Source organism: Callionymus lyra, chromosome 19 (genome assembly GCF_982586985.1).
Source record: "Callionymus lyra chromosome 19, fCalLyr1.hap1.1, whole genome shotgun sequence".
In the NCBI taxonomy this organism is placed as follows: domain Eukaryota; kingdom Metazoa; phylum Chordata; class Actinopteri; order Syngnathiformes; family Callionymidae; genus Callionymus; species Callionymus lyra.
The window spans coordinates 17,457,010-17,478,615 of NC_141836.1; the positions used below are offsets into that span (position 1 = coordinate 17,457,010).

The following is a 21,606-nucleotide window of genomic DNA, read 5'->3' on the forward strand; positions in this document are numbered from 1 at the left end:
ACATCTTTTACTAGTCCAAGTCATGTATATCTTACAAGTAGAAGTAGGAGTCTCAACATAATTTGAGGCTTAATTTATCTCTATTATTTTTGTGTTTGTACTTCTTTACCAACGAAATTCCCTTCCTTTTACATCAGTTTAGCCGTTGTCGTGTACATCCATAAGTCTCTGTCCCTTATCTTACCTAAAACACGAACATTCTTATATTTCAACACATCCACATCCACGATTTTGAGACAAACTATACATTTAAAACATGTGATCTATTGCATTCTTATTGTTTTGAGTCATGCTGGTCAGATGGAGTGCAAATGAAAATGACAATACTTGCTAAAATGTAGTTGTACCAGATGTTCCTGGTGGATACACAGACCATATTTAGACAGAAGTGGCCACTAAATGAAGAAAATTTCAAAAAATCTATATGTGAATTTATTTGTAATAATGTATGCCAATGTATCACACTTTAAAATATTTGCAGTATGACTGTACCCCATAATTCTTGAACAGAATAAATACAATTCCATCAACATTTGAATGAAATCAAACATAAATATGAATTCAATTTTTATTTTTGGGGGCAATTCTACAGAATTTCTGCTAGAGCCTCATAGCAAGAACAGTTTGTTAAGCATTAATGTTTCCTCTGTGCTCGTGCAGGGTTATTTTCTAATATCCACCAACAGGCCAAAAACATACAGAAGTTGATTGAGTATTCCGTAATGTCCGTAGGTGTGAGTGTGTGTATGAATGGTTGTGAGTCTCTGTGCACCATGGTGACCTGTTCAGGATGAGCCTCTCGCCCTAAGCAGCTGGGACGTGCTCCAGCCCCTACTAAGAACCTCTATAATGAAGAATCAGTATAAAAAGATTGAATATATTTTCTGAAATCAATAATTCAAATTTGACATGAACTTTCGGCTCTTGTGCTTTAATAGCTTTGATTGTTGCAGTGCTTTATGGAACGTATTTGACAGGAGGCAGAAATGCTGAGGCTAGTGACAATAGACAATTTATAGAAATGTCACAAAAGTAAAATGACAATTAAAAACAAGATTTATAGCGTCATTACGAGAAGGATTTCATCCACGTGGCTTCAGTTTAACATCAATTTTATTAGAGTCAAATGTAAAAATGTCATAAAACTAAGTGTGTTTTAATTATGTACACAGTCGGGTTTGTTCTCATCTCACTGCTTTTTGCTTATTTTTGTTATCATCCCTTCAGGCAGTTGAATTCCACGTGAGGCGTTTTACCTCCAGCTGTTGTTGGGCCCCTAAAGAGACAACTGTCAACAGACTCGAGAGGTTTTGCAGTTGTGTCGGGTGAAGTAAGGACCTTGTAAAAACAACTACTCAAGCAGTGGAATCCAGTGGTGCTCATCTCCTTTAGCTACCTTAGTTCCTAGTTAAAATGAACTTTTTACATTCAAAAGAACTACGGAAGTATAAAATATTGAATCAATGAATTGTAATTTGACATTTCAAATCTTGAAAATGTAATTTATTTAATTTAAATGTTTTTTCAAGTAATTGCATTCAATAATTTGCAGATTGAAAAGTTGGATTTGTTTTTGAATAATTGCTTAAAAAAAGACATCAAAATCAACACACATACACATAAAGTTAGATATTCTAATAACAACATTTTATTTTATTTTCATCAATTAAATATTTTTTCATTTTTTGCCTATTAAATTAAATATTGTCTGGTGGCTATCCAAACATTTGTACATTGAATTCAAATGGCAACAAATTGAAAAAAAACAAATATTTGAATTATCTTTGTAAAAATACAAAAATTCGTTTTGAATGTTTTTTATATTCTAATTTTAAATAAATTAAAAAAACTCAAACTTTCTATGATGAAGTATTGAATTCAATTATTCAATTAAAACAAATTCAATCTTTCAATTTCTAACATTATTGAATTAAAGTATGAAAAGGAAAAATATGAATTGCTTAAAAAAACATTTAAAAAAAAAATATATATATATATATATACAATCAACCATTTAATATTCTAAGGGCACTGACATTTCTATGCATCTTTTCTCATGTGTTCTATGTTAATATGTCAACACCACACAAAAAACATTCCTGTGTTTACGACACTGGCAATAAACGTGCTCCCATTCATTCTCTCATATACTTCCATGAAGAACACACTAGAAGTAAGTATTGATTTTTGCTATCCAGCTTCAACCCAGTACTGGCCTGTGACATGTGAAGGAAACGCCTTTAAAATTCCGCCAACTGTAATGTTCCATTTCTGTGGTTAGGCACTCGGAGCACTCTGACACCAATGACTCACCCTCACTGACCTTTCTCATCTCCCCCCTGAATAAAAGATAACTCTTTATTCCAGTGAGTGTTCAAGTTTGGACACGGGGGCAGCAGTGAATGGCATTTCCTTTTTTTTATATAGGGCTGACCTTTAGTCAACAAAGAAATGGATCATTTAGAGCTCGGAGAAGTGGAAAGAGCCAGTGGAGCTGCTCCAAAGGGCTCCCGACTTTTTAATGGTTTCCCACTTGCAGCTGGGATCGGGAACACACTGTGCTGGGAAAGGGGCTCGTAAATAATTTTCTCAGGTGTTTCATGACAATATTTTAATGCAGTGTTTGTTAATAATAGCTAATCTTTCTCTCAGCCGGTGATGGAAAATAGATGAGTGAAGGATTCACTGTTTGCAAAGGAACGTCCTTTGCTTCTAACCGGCACAGTAGAGCCATTGTCTGAGATGACTGGAAGGGATTGGAGCCGACTACCTCCTTCGAACTCACTTGGCAGGACGAGAACTTGTGACATTTAATTGTGGAAACTCGAAGTGGGTGTTACTGCTGATCCTCGCGGAACAGATGTTGTAAGTAATGGGACGGTACAAGACAGTGAGCAGACTCCTGAGCTTTAACCCAAACCTAAAGTATATAAACAAACCCATTTATTTTGTGAAAACATGATCCTGTCATTAACTGTACGGTTGGTTTAATGTAACCTGACAAATTTGTTTGGATAAGGATTGAGCATTTCAAAAATAATGTTTCAGAATTACAAGCTCGGCATTCCATTAAGTATTTTCATATTAGACAGTTGTGGGTTATATAGTCTTTGAATACAACCACTGAAGCTTTCAAGACAACATATTCAAATGTATAGACCTCCTGACCACATGAGGGACAGAAGACAATGAAAATAAATTATCTGTACAGCTTTGATAACAATTAAATTGTATTACATACAAAGCAAGTAAGACATATTTCCCTTAATTTCAGCTTCTTTTTGTGAATGTTAAGGGGTCGCAAATGAAGATAGATGACAAAGACGGACAGGCCAGAAGACCTACATGGAAATGTATATGTAGAATAACAATGAAATGTTCACCATAATTGATAAATATTAAATAAGGATGTCTTACATTACAGTGTTTTGGCTATTTTTTTGCGTTCGCTCTTTTATATAATTCTTAGTCATTTACATATTGGTCCGTTTTATGTTTTTAACTATATTGTGTTCCATTTCTATCCACCCTTATTAATGCAAATCTACATTCCCTCATTAACTGTGAAACACCAGGTTGTTTCTGTTGAATATATAATCAGTAATTATTGAAAGATACAAACCCTGAGGCCGGTGCATTAAACTTGCGTTTAAGGAAACAGACGACGCATCTAAAATACAGTGAAATGTGAAAATGATATGTATTTTATTATACCATCATGTGAAAGTAGCAACAACAAAAGTTCCTAATGTAACAAAAAGTCTGTCTGCCGTTACCTTTATTACGAAAACAAAAACTAGCACACAATTGATTTTGACAGATATTTTACTAAAACACATATAGTTAAATATTCATGGCATACAAACACAGAGAAACATTTAGAGAACGTTAAATCTAGTTAAATCACCTCCTGAACTAAACAATCTTCTGGATTAGCCGATATCTAAGACGGTTTATGAATGATTAATGAATATAAATCGAAATAAAAAAGCATTTAAAACTAGTTGAAAGTGACTCAGTAGTTAAAAAAGGAGTTTAATTGTGTTGAGTCAAAATATAATACAATAATAGAGCAGTCAAGCTAGAGTTGTTTTCTGTCAGATAGACCTTTGATTCCATAACAGATAAAGACTCATACAGTTATGTTCTATAATTTAAACAGAATATGTGTCTGAACAGATAAATAAATGAACTATTCTATAATCTTTTTAGGAATACATCTATTACATTTGCTTATACTTTTTCCTAATTTAGTTGTATGACCTCACAGACCACTTTATGGAATTTATACATGCATATGAGGAGTTCAAATCTAGGAGACAAATAAAGAATTCAGTATTCCAAGGACAACTATTTGAAGAAGTCGAAGCATGAAACATTTATAACTACACAAGGTGGCCTGAATAAAGCCTCTATGACATCACATCAGATATGTCACTTCAAACACATGATAGTTCTTAGTCCTTTAATTTATTAAATCAAAGAACTGGGAACAAATAAAAAAACCTCCTCTTTCCCAATATTTGCTTGACCAACCACAACAGACAAAATCAAGCAAGGACCATTTAAAAAAAAGGACTATGGACCAGATGGATGAATCCACCCAACTGACACAAAGCAATGTGTATGAGTTGGTCCATGCGTTCTTTGTGGAAATGGATGCAGAGCAGTGGTCGTCGCTCAAAAACGGAAATCCAGATTTCAACACCAAATATAAATTGGCACAACTTTTGATGAATATTGTGTCAGGGATTGCCAAATCCTTCCTTGGATCAGTGGAGAACATGGACATGATCTCTGAGCGACTCATCTACACCTCGGTGGAAGACACCGTGCAGCAAACATTTGGCCTAGTTTTGAATGTTAAGGAAGACGCCATTAGAAGCAACAGCACAAGGAAATTTACCAATCTTTTGGGTCGAGAGGTGACCGAGAATCTGAAATCGTTTCTGTCCGGGTGCACCCAAGACACGGATGAGGATGCATCATGCCGGCTTTGTGCAATGGTCCACTTTGCTTGCAAAATGATAAAAGACTTCTTGGAAAAGGTTTTTGTCAAACCGTGCTCTAAACTCGCCAGGCCAAAGAAAAGACAGAAGGAAATAGTTTACGAGGATTTGGATTTGGAAGAGAAAGAAGACGAAATCTCGGAAAGTAACTTGAGAGCAACGGCGGATGCCATCCAGGAAATCATCCTTAGAGACTTGTGGGAAATTTCAGAGCCTATCATAGGCGACCTGGGTGGCAGCTCCAACACGGGGCTCCTTCAGGTTCATTTTCAAGATGCGTCCAGCGAAATTGCTCAGGTTGTTCTAAAAGCCAGGTGCCCAGAAGACATGTGTGAATGCGCCCTTTACAACATTCAAGAAAAGTGCTTCCAGTTCGTAAAGGTCAACATAAGAAGGATTTTTGCGAAATATATTTTTAAAACATTGCTGCAGCATGGGTTGGCACAGGTTGAATCAGAGTTTAAGCGCGAGTTGGCGATGAAGAACAGTCAGAACTTTCTATCTAATTTGGACTCTGTTGCTCTCCCAGAGGACGAGCAGGAGAAAACACGAACGGCGCTTGAAAGTGCAAAGAACGTGTATGGTTTACAGAACATTAAATTGCTCAGTGATTTAATGTTTGAGAGCATTCAAGCTTCATTAGCTGAAGCAACTGTTAAAACGCCGCAGGAGCAAGACGCTCTCTATATCATGATCTCAAACAGAATCAGGAATGTGGTGAAGCTTGTTAAATGGTGGCTCACGAAGCAAGGAAACATCTACAGCGAGAAGCTGGCCACGCTCTTGATGGAATCTTTAGGAAGAAATGCACCCCAAGAGACAGCGGCGGGCATGACACAGCAAGAACCCTTCGAGACCAACGAAGAAGAGATCATTCCCGAAGGTTACGTCGAGGAACCTGAAGAACCTCTAATAGAACCGATCGAACTGAACGAAATAATTATGCAGAGACTGGTTAAAAAGCTAGTGTTTCATATTTACAGTCGCGCCGATATAAAGTGGCCATTGAAGAACCCAGAGAGCGTCATTGACAAGTTATTCAACGCATCATGGGCATTAGTCGCAAATATCGAGCTAAGAATGACGGCAAACGAGTACGAAAAGATTGTCAAAGGAGTTTTTAAAAAGCTTTTAAAGAAGTTGGGACCTGCTGACAACATACTGGTTTTGATGAGTTTACAAAAACCTGTGCTTGAGGAGTCTATTGCATCAGCTTTTAGAAGCCAACTTCTTAGGCTGAGAAGCAATAACTGCTGCTTTAAACCAGTGTGTCTATAGTAACCAATGCAACAAGGTGACGATTTGATAATGTGTTAAATCTTAGGTCAAAACCAGTGGACAAGCGAAACATCAACAAAGTCTTTCTGTATCCACAAATGTCCGAGAACATAACGAATGAGCCAAACATTTAGAAGATATCAGGTGCTTGAAAGACCTTGAACACCCAAAGTTGCCAAAAGGACTGAACTTCTCAACCTTTGTGGATATATTTAGTTCCCTTCACTATCCTTCTGTTACTGGTTTTGAAATTGCCGCAGTGCAAGCAAGAACGACTTTTTGTTGGGTTCAGTTGATGACATGTACATATGTGACTTGCTATATTGAGTATATATGGTGTTGTAAATTTGTTTTGGGGGGAAAGGCAACCAGATTAAGCCTTTTGATTAAAGAAAATTCAGGATTTATTCTTACTTTTACAGATACATTGTGTGTTCATTATCATTGACCAGGCAACAACACCACACAAAAACACTATAAAGAAGGGGTTTCAAATAGTATTGTTTGCACGGATCAGTCAGAAGTCTCAATCAGTATGTAAAGAAGACGGGATACGGGTCTTGCCACTCTGGTAAGATATGTTGGATACCTCGTGAGACATCAGGATTGTAAAAGCCAAACACCAGAAAGTAGCTGAACCCCTATTGGAAATCATTGACAATTAATAGAACCCTGAGACTTGGACAACCTGAACCATGGGATCCTTTTCCAGCCAACTAGTCGCACCAAAAAAAACACAACAACGCACTATATGTCCTTTTAATGTCACAGTAGCCATAGTGATCACTCCAGAGTATTTTGTGTACTTGACTCCAGGAAAAATGCATAACTGTTAGACCGCAAAAATCCTGAATTGGCCGAAAGAACTCTTGTAAATTTAGAACTTTGGAATCCACTTCTAACTTGGAGTGCTATTTTCTGGATGAAGACATTCTTTCCAGTGAGACTTCTGAGTGGGTAATGACAACAAGGGCCTGTGTTGAGACCTAGAGGCATAACAAGCTCTAAGACTTTTAATCGTCAAACTGTCTTAGCCTTCACGTAATCATCTTTAAAGATATTTAAAAAGAAAATAGAGTATTTCTAACACAGATTGGAACAACAAATGGGAAAACGTCTGTTTTTTTATATCATTTTACAGTCTGTAAGCACCAACACCCAGACTGTGCAACTCCCATGGTTATGATTCACACACGGCAGGCGTCAATATAGGTCACGTCTTATTAAATTAACAGTGCATTTGTAGTATTGAAGAATGAGATTGGACCTTCTTAACATTCCTTTTAATCATTTGAAACAACGTTAAAAAGGAAAATATTTGTTGACAATAGTTACGTACTGAACATCATGAAATATCTTTTAGTTTAGTGCATTCAATTAAAATGGAAAAAAAATCATGAAAAGTTTGTATAATTTTTCCATTATTCAAATGTTTAATCTTTATTAAAAGAAAGCAAATTCCTAAAAGCTACATTTTTACACACACAACTCATGTACAGTCAGACCTTTAAGACAAAGGCGAATGAGGGCCATATTTAATAACGGCCCTATTTCAGGGCCACAAAATACTTTTTATTTAAACCTGTTTTCTGTAATTATTAGAAATTATATGTGATGTTTAAGTGATTTTATCATAACTGAAATCGTCCATGATATTAAGTCTTGGTGAGGAACTGTTAAGGGTTAACGATGTGGGTTTTGTCTCAGATTCCGAGCCGTCACGCCCCCGATGATGCCACACACAACATGTCGTCATCTCTTCCGACGCCGCGGTTACATTTCTGCTCATCCGGAGCGTGAAGGTCAAGTCCACGGTTCCGTGCAGGTTTGAACCCACTTGAGGTTCTGTCAGTTGTCAGGAAGTGTGGTATGTGAAGAGGAGCTCCATGTTCAGGTTGCATAATCTCACATACTGATTGAGGCGAGGGTGACAGAGTGATGACATGAGGCTCCACAGTTAGAAGCAGCTGGTTGTGTAAAGGGATTTCAAGCACAATGTCAATTTGGTACCATGTCTATTCTTCTCGTGTTATTTTCACTCATACAAGTGCCGAGATGTTCCAGGTACAGAGGGAGCCACTATGTTAGTCCGGCTTATTTACAACCCTGGTTGTGATAAGCCAGCGACCTCTCATGTTGAGCGAGACCCTCTTTAGCAACACTATATAGACCGTGAATTCAAAGGCTGAGAATGCACAAGCAAGAACTTGTTGATCCCTGGAGGGGATTTTCATCAAAGCCACAGAGAAATTAATGATCCATGTAGCAGCGGAAAGAAAAAGCACAAAGGCAGAGGATAGATGTAGCTTTCTTTATGTAGCTCAAATTATCATGTGATGATGTATTTAGTTGATCTGTTGATGTCCCTCATGCGTGACACTTGAGTTTAGTCGATTTAAAAGAAAGCAAATAAATGTTCAGCTTTGGAAATACTCTTTTCAGAGACATGATTACAAATTGAAACTTCTCTTTCCTGTTTCTTTTTTAAATGCAGATTATTGAAATGCCAATGAAATTACATTACAGAGTTAGCTAACTCTTGAGTGCAGTAAAATAACATGATAAAAACAAGTCAACATCTTTGAAATTCTGGTGGAGAATGTTGAAGGAAAACCAAGAAAGGACAATTATGTTGACAGTTAGGTTCAGCCTTTTAAAGTTAAATTTGTACGTTTTTTTGAAGATGCAACCTTTGTATGAAGAGATTTTTAGACATGTATTATATAACAACACGCTTCTGAATGAGAGCGCGAAGACAAGGTATATTTACATGACTATAGCATGTATATATAAGAACTCAAACACACTCACGTTTAAAGTAGGAACTGAGAATGTAAAAGCCAAACAATAAAGAGATAAACGAAATCTAGTATGAATAAAATTACCGTACAGTGTTTACCATTATACGGTAATACATGACACATATAATGTTTGCATTAGATAAATAAACAATCACCCGACATAAATAATGTTAATATGAATTAATATTCATAATCATTTCAGTTAAATAGAAAAGTATAAATCAGAGGAGGAAATAATAAGAACTGTTGTACTCTTTGCTCCTTTCCCAACAAAGACTTAAAAAACAAAGTGTGAATCACAAACTAGAAATGTATTAAAGATCCAACTCCAGGATCATTTTTGAAAAAGTTACAACTCATGAATCATATAGGTGTCACACTGTTATTCTAATCTGGACTGTTGCGTTATGACAACTATGCATGTCATTCTCATAAGCATATAAAACACAAATCATAAGAGGGAAAAGCCTCTTCCCACCTGTGACCTCATGACTCATTTCCTCTACAGACGTGTAAAATGACTGAGAAGTTAAGACTTGTGTCCAAATATGTACATCTCAGAATACAAATTAATGAATTAAAAAAATATACCAGTTGCAATGCTGCAATTGTGTGTTGTGTTGTGGGTTTGTCTGACTTTCTTTTGAATAAAGCTCCAGAGACTTCACTGTTCTGCTGGTGTTTAGTTTCTAGGTGTGTGTGTAATGTAAAGGGAGTGTTTATTGTCCTGCTGGAACATTTGAAGTACTCGGGTTTGATGTGTCACAGACCTTCGTTTCATCCCACATCCTTTCCCATCGATTCAAGTCTTCCTTCCCTCTTTGTTGTCATTAATACACAAACGCACACACAGATGCTGTGTTACACATTTTTTTGTCTTCTGGTGATCCTGTCTTTGTTTGTGTAACTTCAATACTCTGACATTACAGGAGTTGTAACTCAGAGCAAGACAATAACCTCCTGTGAGTCTGTGTTATCACACCAGAAGGAGTATATATCTGACTCTAAGTAACCTGATATGCACAGTCCTGACAATATTACCCGGTAGGTATCTGAGGTCTGGTTTATATGAGCCGAATAATAAATAATAATTTAAAAAAATGTAATTTTTGGCTCTAAAAGGGTGAATTGTTTACAATTGATTTACTTACAATTACAATTTACAATTTCCCGAAGGAGACCTCCTGAGGGATCAATAAAGTTCTACCTAACTTGTATATTATAGTGAGTAAGTAAGCTTTATTTTTACAGGGTCACAAAGGGCTTAAACAAAAAAATAAAATAAAGTCAAAATCCATACATTGTTATTAATTTATGCTCTTACGTTTAAAAACAACACAGGGTGGTGTTGCCTTTGGTCATCAGATCATATCATCTGATATCAATGTGTTTTCTTGCATAACTGAGTTTACTGAGTATAAAAACTGACGTGTTGTTTTTTTTAATTTGGAATCACCCCAAAACACACAGCTGTTAAACTCAGCTGTGAGCTGGATAAATAATACATTTTATTACACTATCATTTTAGTCATCATTATATTCATTTGTGCGTGTGAAGCCTTTTGAATGGATTTTCTATATCTTTTTCAACTTCAAACTGTATTTCTTTGTACAACTGTTACATTATTTTATAGTTTGTTTCTCTTTCCACAATTATTTTATCATGTTTATTATAAGCCAAATTTGGGAATATATACTAGAGTAGATTTTTTTTTTTTTAATTATCGAAGTTCAACAAAGGTTATGTACCATGAAATTCAGCGTCGTCAGTTAATGTGTGGATTTATTTTGAAAGTTCAATTTCCGGAAGCGCGCACTCACACCTCGCCTGCCTCAGCGAGCGGAGGCGCAGACGCTCAGTCAGAGCTGAGGTGAACTTCGGATCATCGCTGCTGCGGGAAAACATGATCCGCGCCGAGGGACGTGAATGAAAGCGGATGTTTTCCCAGGTGAACTGTGGGCGGAGGATATCGAGTTCGTTTCAGCGACCATTTGTTGGGATGTTTAACAGTCGCGGGATGGAGCTGTTGGTGATGCTGATGTGTTTGCTGCCGCTGAGCTGCAGGACACAGAACACAGCACCTGAAGCAGGTGAGACTGACCACCTGCGACCACATCAGATGGATATTCAAAAGTGGGGATTACTTTCCAATGGTTATAATTGAGTTATTTATTTTGGAGTAAGTAAGTACAGTGTGACTAGTGACTTTGATTAAAAGTGATTTTATTTGTTATTACTGTCATCTCTGTATCAAGATAATATACATTTCATGATATTTATGAAACAAGTGTATTTTAGTTCTTTTTAAAGTCTGACTCAGGGTGGGGTTCATAAACCCCCCCCCCCCCTGAGTCAGCTAGAGACCACCCAGGTACACATCTATAGAGCATTGGAATTTCCCGGATAATATTTTGACAAAAATGATACCCTTCCATTAAGACTTAATAAAAAGGAGAAAATATTTGTTGAAACATCAAATTAATAGAAAAAAAAAGGATTGGATCTTAAATAGTTTTTTTTTCCTGTAATCATTAGTCATTAGAAATGTGTTTTTAAATAAACACGCTGCTGCTAAACCTGTTGGTGCCACTGAGGAGTCTTAGGAAGGATATTTCTGACCTTGTGAGCACAGAGACTGAGATGTTGTCACGGTTTCTATTCCTATACCAGCCTGGTGAGCTGAAAGGAAATCTCGCTTTTAGTGAAGGGACTGTAAATGTCGGGGTTAGGATGAGCCTAAATAAGGAGAAGGTTCCACAACAGAGTGATGATATCAAACGTAAACAATGACTGTGATCGATGACACTGGTACCAAGATGGAATCGTGCATCACTCCCTTCATAAATGATCTGGCTTATGGGCAGCCAAGGGAGAGTCCGGACTCAACTGCCAAGGTTTCAGCGAAACCCACCCAGTTACAAGTGACCAAGTGTCTCAGGCTGGGCTGACCTAGAGTCTGTGTGGGCGTTTATGTGACATGATTAATCAAATTGAAGCACAAGATTATGAATGCCAGAAAAACAAACATTGTTAATTCGCTACTAACTTTACTATTAGGGTGACGATACATAGACTATAGACATGTTCACGGGGTGTACAATACATTTGTTTATTTCAAGTATAATTAATTCATTTCATAAAAGATCATAGTGCTAAAAAAAGGGGTTATAACCATAACACAAGAATCTGAAATAATATGATTCCTAAATTATAAATCCTAAAATATTTTTATCAGTGTGTAACGCAATAAATAGGAAGATCCATAAAGAATATGAATCCTAAATTACAAGAACAAGTACCAAAATAAGATCTAGACAAATAATTCAAATGTTATGAAGAAAAACTCACTTAAATATTGAGCTTTTTTCAAGGCTTTGAAACTGCACACATTGATCATTTATTGATCAAATCAATAAAACATCTTCCAAGACTCACATGTTAAAAATTAATTTTGCGTAATCCAGATGAAAATATCAGAGTCAATTATCTCAGAAAAGACACTAGATATGTGTCATGCAATCCATTGGACTCGCTTTATATGGCCATAGAGGGAGTGAGGGTTTGTAAAATTCAGTAGGTATTTCAGGTTGTTTTATTTTTTTGCTCGAAAAGGGAGCACACTCCACTTTTTTCACAACAACTGTACAAGAGAGCAGTATCTCCCAAGGGAGAAATAATCCAAACTTCATCTACTGCCCCCATAACCAGAGAGATTTAAAGGCGTAGTTGTATTTACTGTTGATAGTTTTCTGCACAATGAAAGGGATTTATCTCAAACACATTTACATTAAAGGTTTTAAGCAGAAACCTGGAATTCCTCACGACTAACGTAGGAAGATTGACTCTTAACTCTTGTATTGTCTCAGGGTCAAGGTGACCCTAAGGCCCAAAAACAAATGTGATATCACTTGTGTTGTCTCTGGGTCAAACGTCCCTGGCTTCCATAGATACATATGCAGTGGTGGAGGCCTTCACCTTGACCCAGAGACAACACAAGGGATGCCACAAACACATTTGTTTTTTTTGGGCCTTCGGGTCACATTGCCCCTGGAATAACACAACGGTTAAAACCATACAAAATGTAATGTGGTGTATATTTTGGTTTCTAGTTAGAAATGGGGCAAACATGGTGGAACCCAAACTTCTTGATGAAAAGACAAAAACCTTCAAGCAATATTTGAATTTTTTTTTTTCCAAAAAAAGAAAATTCAGGTGCTACAGGAAAAAAAAAAGTTTTTCCATCGCCTGAGACTATGGCTGCATATGTTCGCCAGGTTCCGTCTCCTGTGACACGCGATGCTTCATTTTTCCAGCATCACATCACTCGTGCAGAACGACGCGGGGATAAAATCTTGTGCGATAGCAGCTGATTGCATCCAAACCAGACATTTTTGGCGATGAGGCAGCTGTTCCAGACATGCAGCCAGATAAAGGAATACCTGCACAAAGGTGCATGAGGGAAAGGGGGTGGCAGTGGGGATGTGAAACACCCCCTCCCTTCCTTCCACCCTCCCTCCCTCCAAAGTCCAAACAACAAGACAGATGTAAGGAATTCTTGGAGTCGGGGAAAAGCCGTACATGTCTGCATATGTGTGTGCATGTTTGCTCAGCCTTCCCTCTTATCGTCATGTCATCTCTGTGTTGAACATTGGGATATTAAAAAGGCATTCAGTGGGAAATGTGACGGAACGCTGTGATGACTTGAATTGGAAATACTTTTCCGACAGCTCAATCATTTATTTTTCTTTCTATGATGTCACAAGTGGTGGGAGAACTCCTCGATTACTGTCATACATATATCGCTCGGGTCCGTCTTTACGAGAATCAGGATCCTTCGACATTCCTCCTCGTCTCTGGCACGGAACTACCCTCCACCTCCCTGCTTGCCCACCTCCCTGAATTCTCTCTTTTTAATGCCTTTTCTTTTCCCCGTGTCCTGCCTCCTTTCTGCACTCCATCTGCCACAAACACCCAGCAGCTACTGTTCCCCCTCCTCCCTCCGAAGCCTCACTCTTGGCAGCAACTCGTCCTCTGCCTCGGTTATGGTGAAAAGACGAAGGTCGAAATCACTTCAAGTTGTTCTTTACTTAAAATCAAAACCATATTCTTGGTAAAAAGTTAAAAGTCAGTCACCTCTCCTACACGTTTGGGTGCTAATTTAGAGAAGAGTTTTTGTAATGAATAGCGTGCAAGTCTTCTCTGTCAAGGCTATTTATTTACCTTTATTTTGGTTTCATTAGATTTCTCAACCAGCACTTTTGCCCAAACAAGACTTTTCAGCAGCTGGTAGAAAAAATGAGTCCTTACTGTGAAGATGTCCCATTAACACCCTGTTGATCCCACCATGAATAAAAAACATACAGCTGAACTTGAAATATGTCAGTGATCAGTTTTTACATCAATTGTAATAAAGCTATGTGCTAAGCCCTTGTATACTCTGAATAATCAACCAAAAAACATAAAATAAAAAAGTTAAAAAAAATCTTCTGAGGTTCTGTGATCTCAAACTGACTTTGGAGTTAAACTAAAATTGTGGACTGAACTGTAAACAAGTGAAGTGCCATTTATTTACAGTAGAAACATCTAGACAATTTTAAATCAACACGTTATTATAATAAGAATATAATTATGTTACAATGCATGCTGGGAGAATGATCCCAACATGTTACAGTATGATTCAAATCTAGAGAAACACTCTGTGAAAACACACAATTGTTGATTCATTAGTCATTCTTGTGTAGCTTGATGTTTCAGCCACTTAACCATTGTGTTATATTAGCGTCAAGGTGACACGGAGGCCCCAAAACAAATGTGTTTGAAGTATCCCTTGTGTCGTCTCTGGGTCAAGATGAACACAAGGGATACCACAAACATTTGATTTTGTACCTTTGTGTCAACTTGACCCTGAAATAATACAAGGGTTGAGCGTATGGAGCTATTGTGTTTGCACACACACAAGGATAAACCGAATCTGACTCTCATGGTATCATCAAGGATATTTTGGGGCAGATGTAGTTGATGATCCCAGTACTAAACTTTAGGGTTCAGGGTTAGAAAATTCTTCCACATGCTATCGTGACAATGGTCTGCGGTGCTCGATCCTTCCGGAGAAGAGTGCGATGGATGAGCTAGCTGATGTCATTTCAACAATTTATCACCTTTGCTGTCTTAACTAGGGAAGACAGTCTGGAACATGATGGAGAGATCATATCTCTCACTCGGATAGGTAGTAGTGTCCAAGGTTTGTGAAGTCTGGGCTTGTTTGCTTCAGGTTTAACCTTTCAAACTCTATTCCAAATTGAGATAAGAGGGAGATGATGGATGGATGGAGAGATACGTAGATTGATGAATGCTATAAACATTCTTAACTACTTCTTCATTGGCAGCAGCAAGATGTTGCGAGAAGTCATACAAGTGAACTGTAACACTTTCTTAAATTCAGATGGAACTACAGAACCCAAGTGTGTAGTCACTTCTACGATCACCTGTTCCAAACCAGCAACCGTAACCAAATACAGACAATGAGAGGCTCAGTTGCAATGGGGATTTAATGATCAATCGTCTTCTCTGCTTCAAGTTTCCTTTGCCACTGTACAGGAATTTGTGCATTACTTTCATTGACGAAATTTCTCTCACTATGGTTTCAGTTCCATATTTAGCCCCTTTTCGGTTGGTTGTCTAAACACATTCCAACAGTCTCTCCAAACAAGCTTCATACTGTGGTTGTCTCAAAAAACCACATTAACCAGAGGAAACCCAAGTAAACACAGGAGGAACTTGAAAACTCAACACAGCAGACTCCCTAAAGAGATGTTATCTCTCCCCATAAAGAGACACCTCAGACAACCCCGACTACTGTTTGAACAAAATAACTCAAATATGTCAAATGAACACAGGTCAATGATCAAAAAACTTTTGCTCTACAGTCAGTGACAGTGTAGCTAAGAAATATGCAATTTAAGAAATGTGACTTCAGTTACAATAATAAACATGTTGCAAATGTGAGACATGTGGTTAAAAATAGAACTCGAAGACATGTCGTCTACTGGACCCAACATCAATCAAATCACAACTACTGTTCTTATATTCACACAAAATATCATGATCTCAGGATTATGACCTCTTGAATAACTTTTTTTTAAAACATGTGATGACACATGTAAAAGGATCCAAGGGAAATAGGGATAAAAATAATGATAAAAAAAAACCCCACCAGCATCCTCTCGCCTGCGTCAGTTACGCTTCCTGCATTTGTTTCGATAATATCTTATCACCGCTGTTATGACTCCAGCTTTGATCTTTGGCAATCGTTTCTGATGAAAGTTCTTCTGGTATAAGGGAAATTCCATTGGTGCCATTTTCCTCGGAACTCGCTTGTCCGTACAAATAGTCATTCGACTCCCTTGGGCAGGTTGGTTCACTTGAAATGAGTCAAAGTTTGGATCGCACAGAAGTTTCCATCTTCTACGCGGTCAACACATTAGATACTTTTTTAATATTCACCCGCGAAAAAGAGCTGCTTTTCACTGCAAAAACTGCTGCCAAATATTCACTCACAATCCTATGTTATGCTGGGATGGAAACCCTTTAACCCCAAAATGATTTTGTACTGACGACCCTTGAATGGTCTGCAGCACGTTTATAATACTCAATTCCACGTTAATCCATTGATTCTCTCCGCAGTGCTGAACTGCTGCGAAGGCGACGTCCTCTTCCTCCTGGACTCATCAGGGAGCGTTTCTTCCTACGAGCACTCCCGCATGCTCGTCTTCCTCTCCGAGCTCCTCCTCCCCTTCTCGCTCGGGGAGGACCAGGTGAGAGTTGGACTTCTGCAGGTCGGAACGCGGCCTCGCCTGGAGTTCGGCTTTAACGCCTACAGCACCCAAGGTGGCCTCCAGGGGGCGTTGGAGAGCATCAAACCCTTAAGAGGGGACACCAACACCGTGGAGGCGCTAGCCATAGCGCAGGACCAGGTGCTGAGACCAGGAGGAGCTGAGGGTACCCGACCGGGACTGCCCAGAGTTCTGGTGTGGTTAACAGATGGAGTGAAACCAGGAGATGTGATGGGACCAATGGAGGAGCTCAAAAAGCAGGGCGTGTCTGTATTGGTGGTCTCGACCGGTCATGGGAACTATCAGGTGCTGAGGCAGGTGGTTAGCCCACCAGTGGAGAACCACCTGTACTTTGTGGACATTGATGACCTGAGCATTATAACAGACGACCTGCGAGACGCCATCATCGGTGAGTAACTGTCATGTATGGTTTGATTGATCGGTCTTAAGCTGACATTAGAATGACTAAAACATTTCACTCAAACATCCCCCGATCTGTGATAGATCAAACACTGAGTGACAGACTCTCGCTGCCACTTCAAGACTGATTTATTTTAAAGCCTCTCCCTGACACCACACATGCTCCTAAAGACAGAGCGGCTAAATAAGAATCCTAAGTGTTTGCGTGTAACAAGATAGGGTTTTCTATTAATGGTTTAATGAGTCAACGTCCCTCGGTTCATCTTCTCGCACTATTCTGGACGCGATACATATATTTATAATCAGATGTACACATGGTCTGACATTTCTCGGCACAGATTAGGTAACTGGAATGTAGAGAGGGATTACATACTGCTCGAGACTCTTGACAGACTGAGGTTTATCACAAATTATCATTGTAAAAAAAATGTTAAAAGGCCAAAACCGGGACCAACACGTCTGCTAATACTCTTACTTATTATTATTTAGCCAGTCCAGGTCCTAATGTGGCTTCTTCTATCAGAAATAGTTTAAGTTGTAAGCCAAACAGCCAACAAAAAGTTTCACTGAAATCTCGGTGAATGAGAGGTTACGAGAGCAGAGTCCATTATGTCTTCTCGCCTCCTCCAGCCAGCTCTTATCACACCCTTCTTTGATTAAACAACGAGTCCCCTGGAGGTGGAGACTTCAGGATATCATGGATTCAGGGATTGATCAGGCACATGGACAAACCCGAATGATTGACCAATCACAGCAGACAATTATTTTCAGTGGGCGGGGGTTAAGCACATATTTTCTAATGTAAATATTTAAATTAAAATAGTTTTGTACAAACAGACACATACTGATGAATATTAGAGGTCCAACATCAATGGCATTTCTCAAAAGGGTTCAGGTTCAAGTGATTTTTTGGGACAAAACCTCAATCAAATGTACCTTCAGTAACACTGTTGCTGCTTTTAACCTGTAGTATTCCTTCATTACAATTGTTACAAAAGTCACCTTTCTTCCTCTTATGCAAAACAATGTCAGAATCCCAACTGGATCTCTTAAAATGATTGATAACACAAACGATGAAGGATCCTACACAGTTGTTCATGACTTCTTTGATTACCAACAGTCATATAGAAGAATTCAAATGTGGTGATGAATTGAAATTAAAGTTTAAATGATAGCAGAAAATAGAATATATCAATATAAATGAGGAAGACAATCAAAATACAACCCCTAAATGCAATGCAACAATTAAACAAAGGTTGAACTCAAATGCATTAGAATATGTTAGTGATATAAAGCTTCTTTTTTCCATATCAGATCGTGACTACTACATGTGATAATTACAGTATTTTGGAATGACAATCAGTGCTCAACTTTCTCTTCATCTCACAGAAATCATCAAAGCTGAGCGACTCAACGTAAGAGACGTCTCCACTGACTCTGCCACGCTACAGTGGCGGCCTGTTCTACAAGGTATATCGGGCTACTATGAGGTCCGCTTTGCTCAAGACCCATCGGGCGGGGGAGGTACAGGAGGTGGAACAGGTACCAGTCCCAGCACTGAAGGCGGTCACTACGAGAGGCTAGTCTTTCCATCTGCGTCCAGCTCAGCCAGGCTGACGGACCTGAAGCCCGACACCACCTACACCGCCACACTCATCCCGGAGTCCAACGATCACAGTTTTAACAAGTTATCCGTCTCCTTCACTACCAAACCAGGTTGGTTCTTTTCCAACTAATCCTTGTCCAGAGTAAAAAAAAACAATGTGGTCTCTTGTCCCTTCAGAGGTCCTGAGTCCAGCTGTGGTGACTCTGTCCGAGGTGGGCCCCACCAGTGTGAGAGTGAGTTGGGGTCACCAGGCCACCGTCACCAGCTACCTGATAGAATACTCCGCCCTGCCCAGAGGACAGCTCCACACCCTCAAGGTGGACCGTAGATATAACTCCACGCTCCTCAGAGACCTCCAGCCAGACACCACGTATCTGGTCACCATCACCGCCGAGCACTCCTCGGGCAAGCAGGGGGCCATTTCTGTCAAAGTGTGCACAGAGGAAGGTGAGCTCATGATGGAGGCGAACCTGACGGTCAAGGTTTCATTCAATCCTAATCCTCCACATAAAAGACGTCGATCAAGTTACGGTCAAAACTCAACAAAACAATGTTTCTCCTTTTACGCTGTTTAATAGTTTATTCAATTCCCAAGAGTAGCATATGTCTTTAAATCTGGTTCCCACAGATCCTCAAAAGCTTTATAAAGACATTCAATTCATGAAAGTCCTTAATTGTAGTTAAAATGTCTTAAATCAAATTTGCACTACATAAACAGTAGTTAATGTAAGTTTCAAATCTCAAATTATTTGCCGATGTTTATTTATTTTAAACAAGTTACATCCTAGTCTTAACTTTAATTTAAAATGGTATTTAAAAAGTCTTGAACCGAGTTTGCCTTAAGGTGTGCGAACACTGTTTTAATTTAAATGATTTGACTCATGTCAAAAACAAAGATTTGAGAGTGCTTTCTTGCAATCTGGAGATGGATTTAAATAATCGACAAGTATCAGTGTGATAAAAATATTATCTTTCCATTGCAGTGAAATAACAATAGATACACTAACAGATGTTCAGCAGACATCTGGAAAATGTCAAGTTTCCCAACCCCTAAGGTGCACTGCATCGCTATGGCAACCACATACGTATAACATTTAGAGAGGTTTTTATGGACCCAAGGTGCTTGATACTTATTCTGGAGATCAATAATGGTGAAGAATTTAACTCCTCCCTCTTCTTCTCACAGTGACTCCAGCTCTGGTCGACCTTCAGCTGACCACCGTGGGCAGCGATGCCGTGCAGGTCAACTGGCGAGGCAGTGGTCCCGACCTGAAGGGCTACTGGCTCACCTGGGAGGGTCAACAAAGCACCGTCCAGCGCTCCTCTCTCTACCTGCCGCCCGAGTCTCTATCCACTCGCCTCACACACCTCCCCCCTTCCACGAGAGTGTGTGTGTCTCCCGTTTACAAGTCGGCACGAGGGGATGGACTGTGTTGCACGGCCCGGTTTCACTCAGGTGGGCTGCCAGTACTATGATTGGGTTACACAGGATATCGTCAACATGACCCTGTTTACTTCAGTGGGAGTTTATATGTTTCCTTTAATAACTTCAGCACAGCACGTCATTGCTTCCGGGCTATTGGGAGAGGTCAAAGTCCAAACTCACACCTTAATACCACACTTAAGGTTGAAACCTGTAGAGGTTCTATAAACACAAAGCAACCCAAAAAAATGAAACTTTTCATCAACAACTTCTAAGTCTCTCTCACGTAAACTTTCATTTGTCTTTCAGAAGCTTCGGCGTACGGCTACCAGTCATAGCACCTCTCCGCTTCAAGTGCATCTTACCAAACATGGAGGCGAGGCCGCAGGAGGAATGCTGACTTTCACCAATAGTTCTGCAGCTCAACTGTGTGGATCTCTTCCAGGGGAAAGTGTGGTTGGGATAAAGAGCCCTCACATGGATGCCAGGATCTCTTGAAGAAGTGGGACAACGTGGCCTCATGTGGAAGCTACCGTCCAACACACAAGACTATTTTTGTTTTTGCTGCCTAATGTTGTTCACACTACTGATGTGTAACGCTTTTGCTCGTAAACACATTTTCAGGCAAACCGACTTCAAAGCAGATGCAGTGCATGCTGGGAAGATACCTTTAACCATATGTTTGCTTTTTTGGCTTCAAATAATCCATACATCTGATTCATATTACAAACACACATATGGGTAACTTTGAGATAGAAAAAGAGAATCACAACTTAAACAGATGTGTATATGTCATTAGCTTTTGTATAAAACTCTATATGTGATATTTATGAGCTATGAATTGTGCAGTATTGACAGCAGGACGAGTCACAAGACTGTTACCATTAATAAGCGAGTCTCTGCTGCCCCCTACTGTAAAGACACTGAACTGGTCCTTCAAAATTGAGTTCAAATGTGTTATAAAATGTTGTTAAACCTGAGCTTGCAATAAAGATCTTTAATAATTTTGTTAAATCATCTTTGTATGTGAAAGGGAAGAAACTATCAAAAATGTTGAAGGGTTTAATATGGATAGATTGCTAAGCTAAGTAGTGTTAGCGACTGTTTAGAATGATCTTCCTAGGATTGAAGGGACAAATCATGATGAAAGCCAAGGACCTGACGCAAACATTTTGAATTCGATTTCACTTTTTCTTTTTCCAAGAGAATTTAATCTGAAGCAATTTATTGCATGAA

General features: G+C 38.9%; 1 protein-coding gene across 1 annotated transcript; it reads left to right on the forward strand.

Annotated features, from left to right (window-relative positions):
* The first annotated feature begins 10,930 nt into the window (after window positions 1-10,930).
* Window positions 10,931-21,384, forward strand: vwa1 (von Willebrand factor A domain containing 1). The gene is made up of 6 exons (XM_087781912.1): window positions 10,931-11,179; window positions 16,773-17,330; window positions 18,731-19,057; window positions 19,125-19,394; window positions 20,134-20,403; window positions 20,680-21,384. The coding sequence occupies exons 1-6, from the start codon at window positions 11,026-11,028 to the stop codon at window positions 20,706-20,708; spliced, it is 1,608 nt and encodes a 535-aa protein (XP_087638038.1). The 5' UTR covers window positions 10,931-11,025; the 3' UTR covers window positions 20,709-21,384.
* The last annotated feature ends 222 nt before the right edge of the window (window positions 21,385-21,606 follow it).

Coding starts and splice junctions, on each gene's coding strand:
- vwa1 (XM_087781912.1), top strand. CDS start 11,026: ATGTTTTCCCAGGTGAACTGTGGGCGGAGGATATCGAGTTCGTTTCAG. Junction 17,331..18,730: donor CCTGCGAGACGCCATCATCG/GTGAGTAACTGT, acceptor TTCATCTCACAG/AAATCATCAAAGCTGAGCGA. Junction 19,058..19,124: donor CTCCTTCACTACCAAACCAG/GTTGGTTCTTTT, acceptor TTGTCCCTTCAG/AGGTCCTGAGTCCAGCTGTG.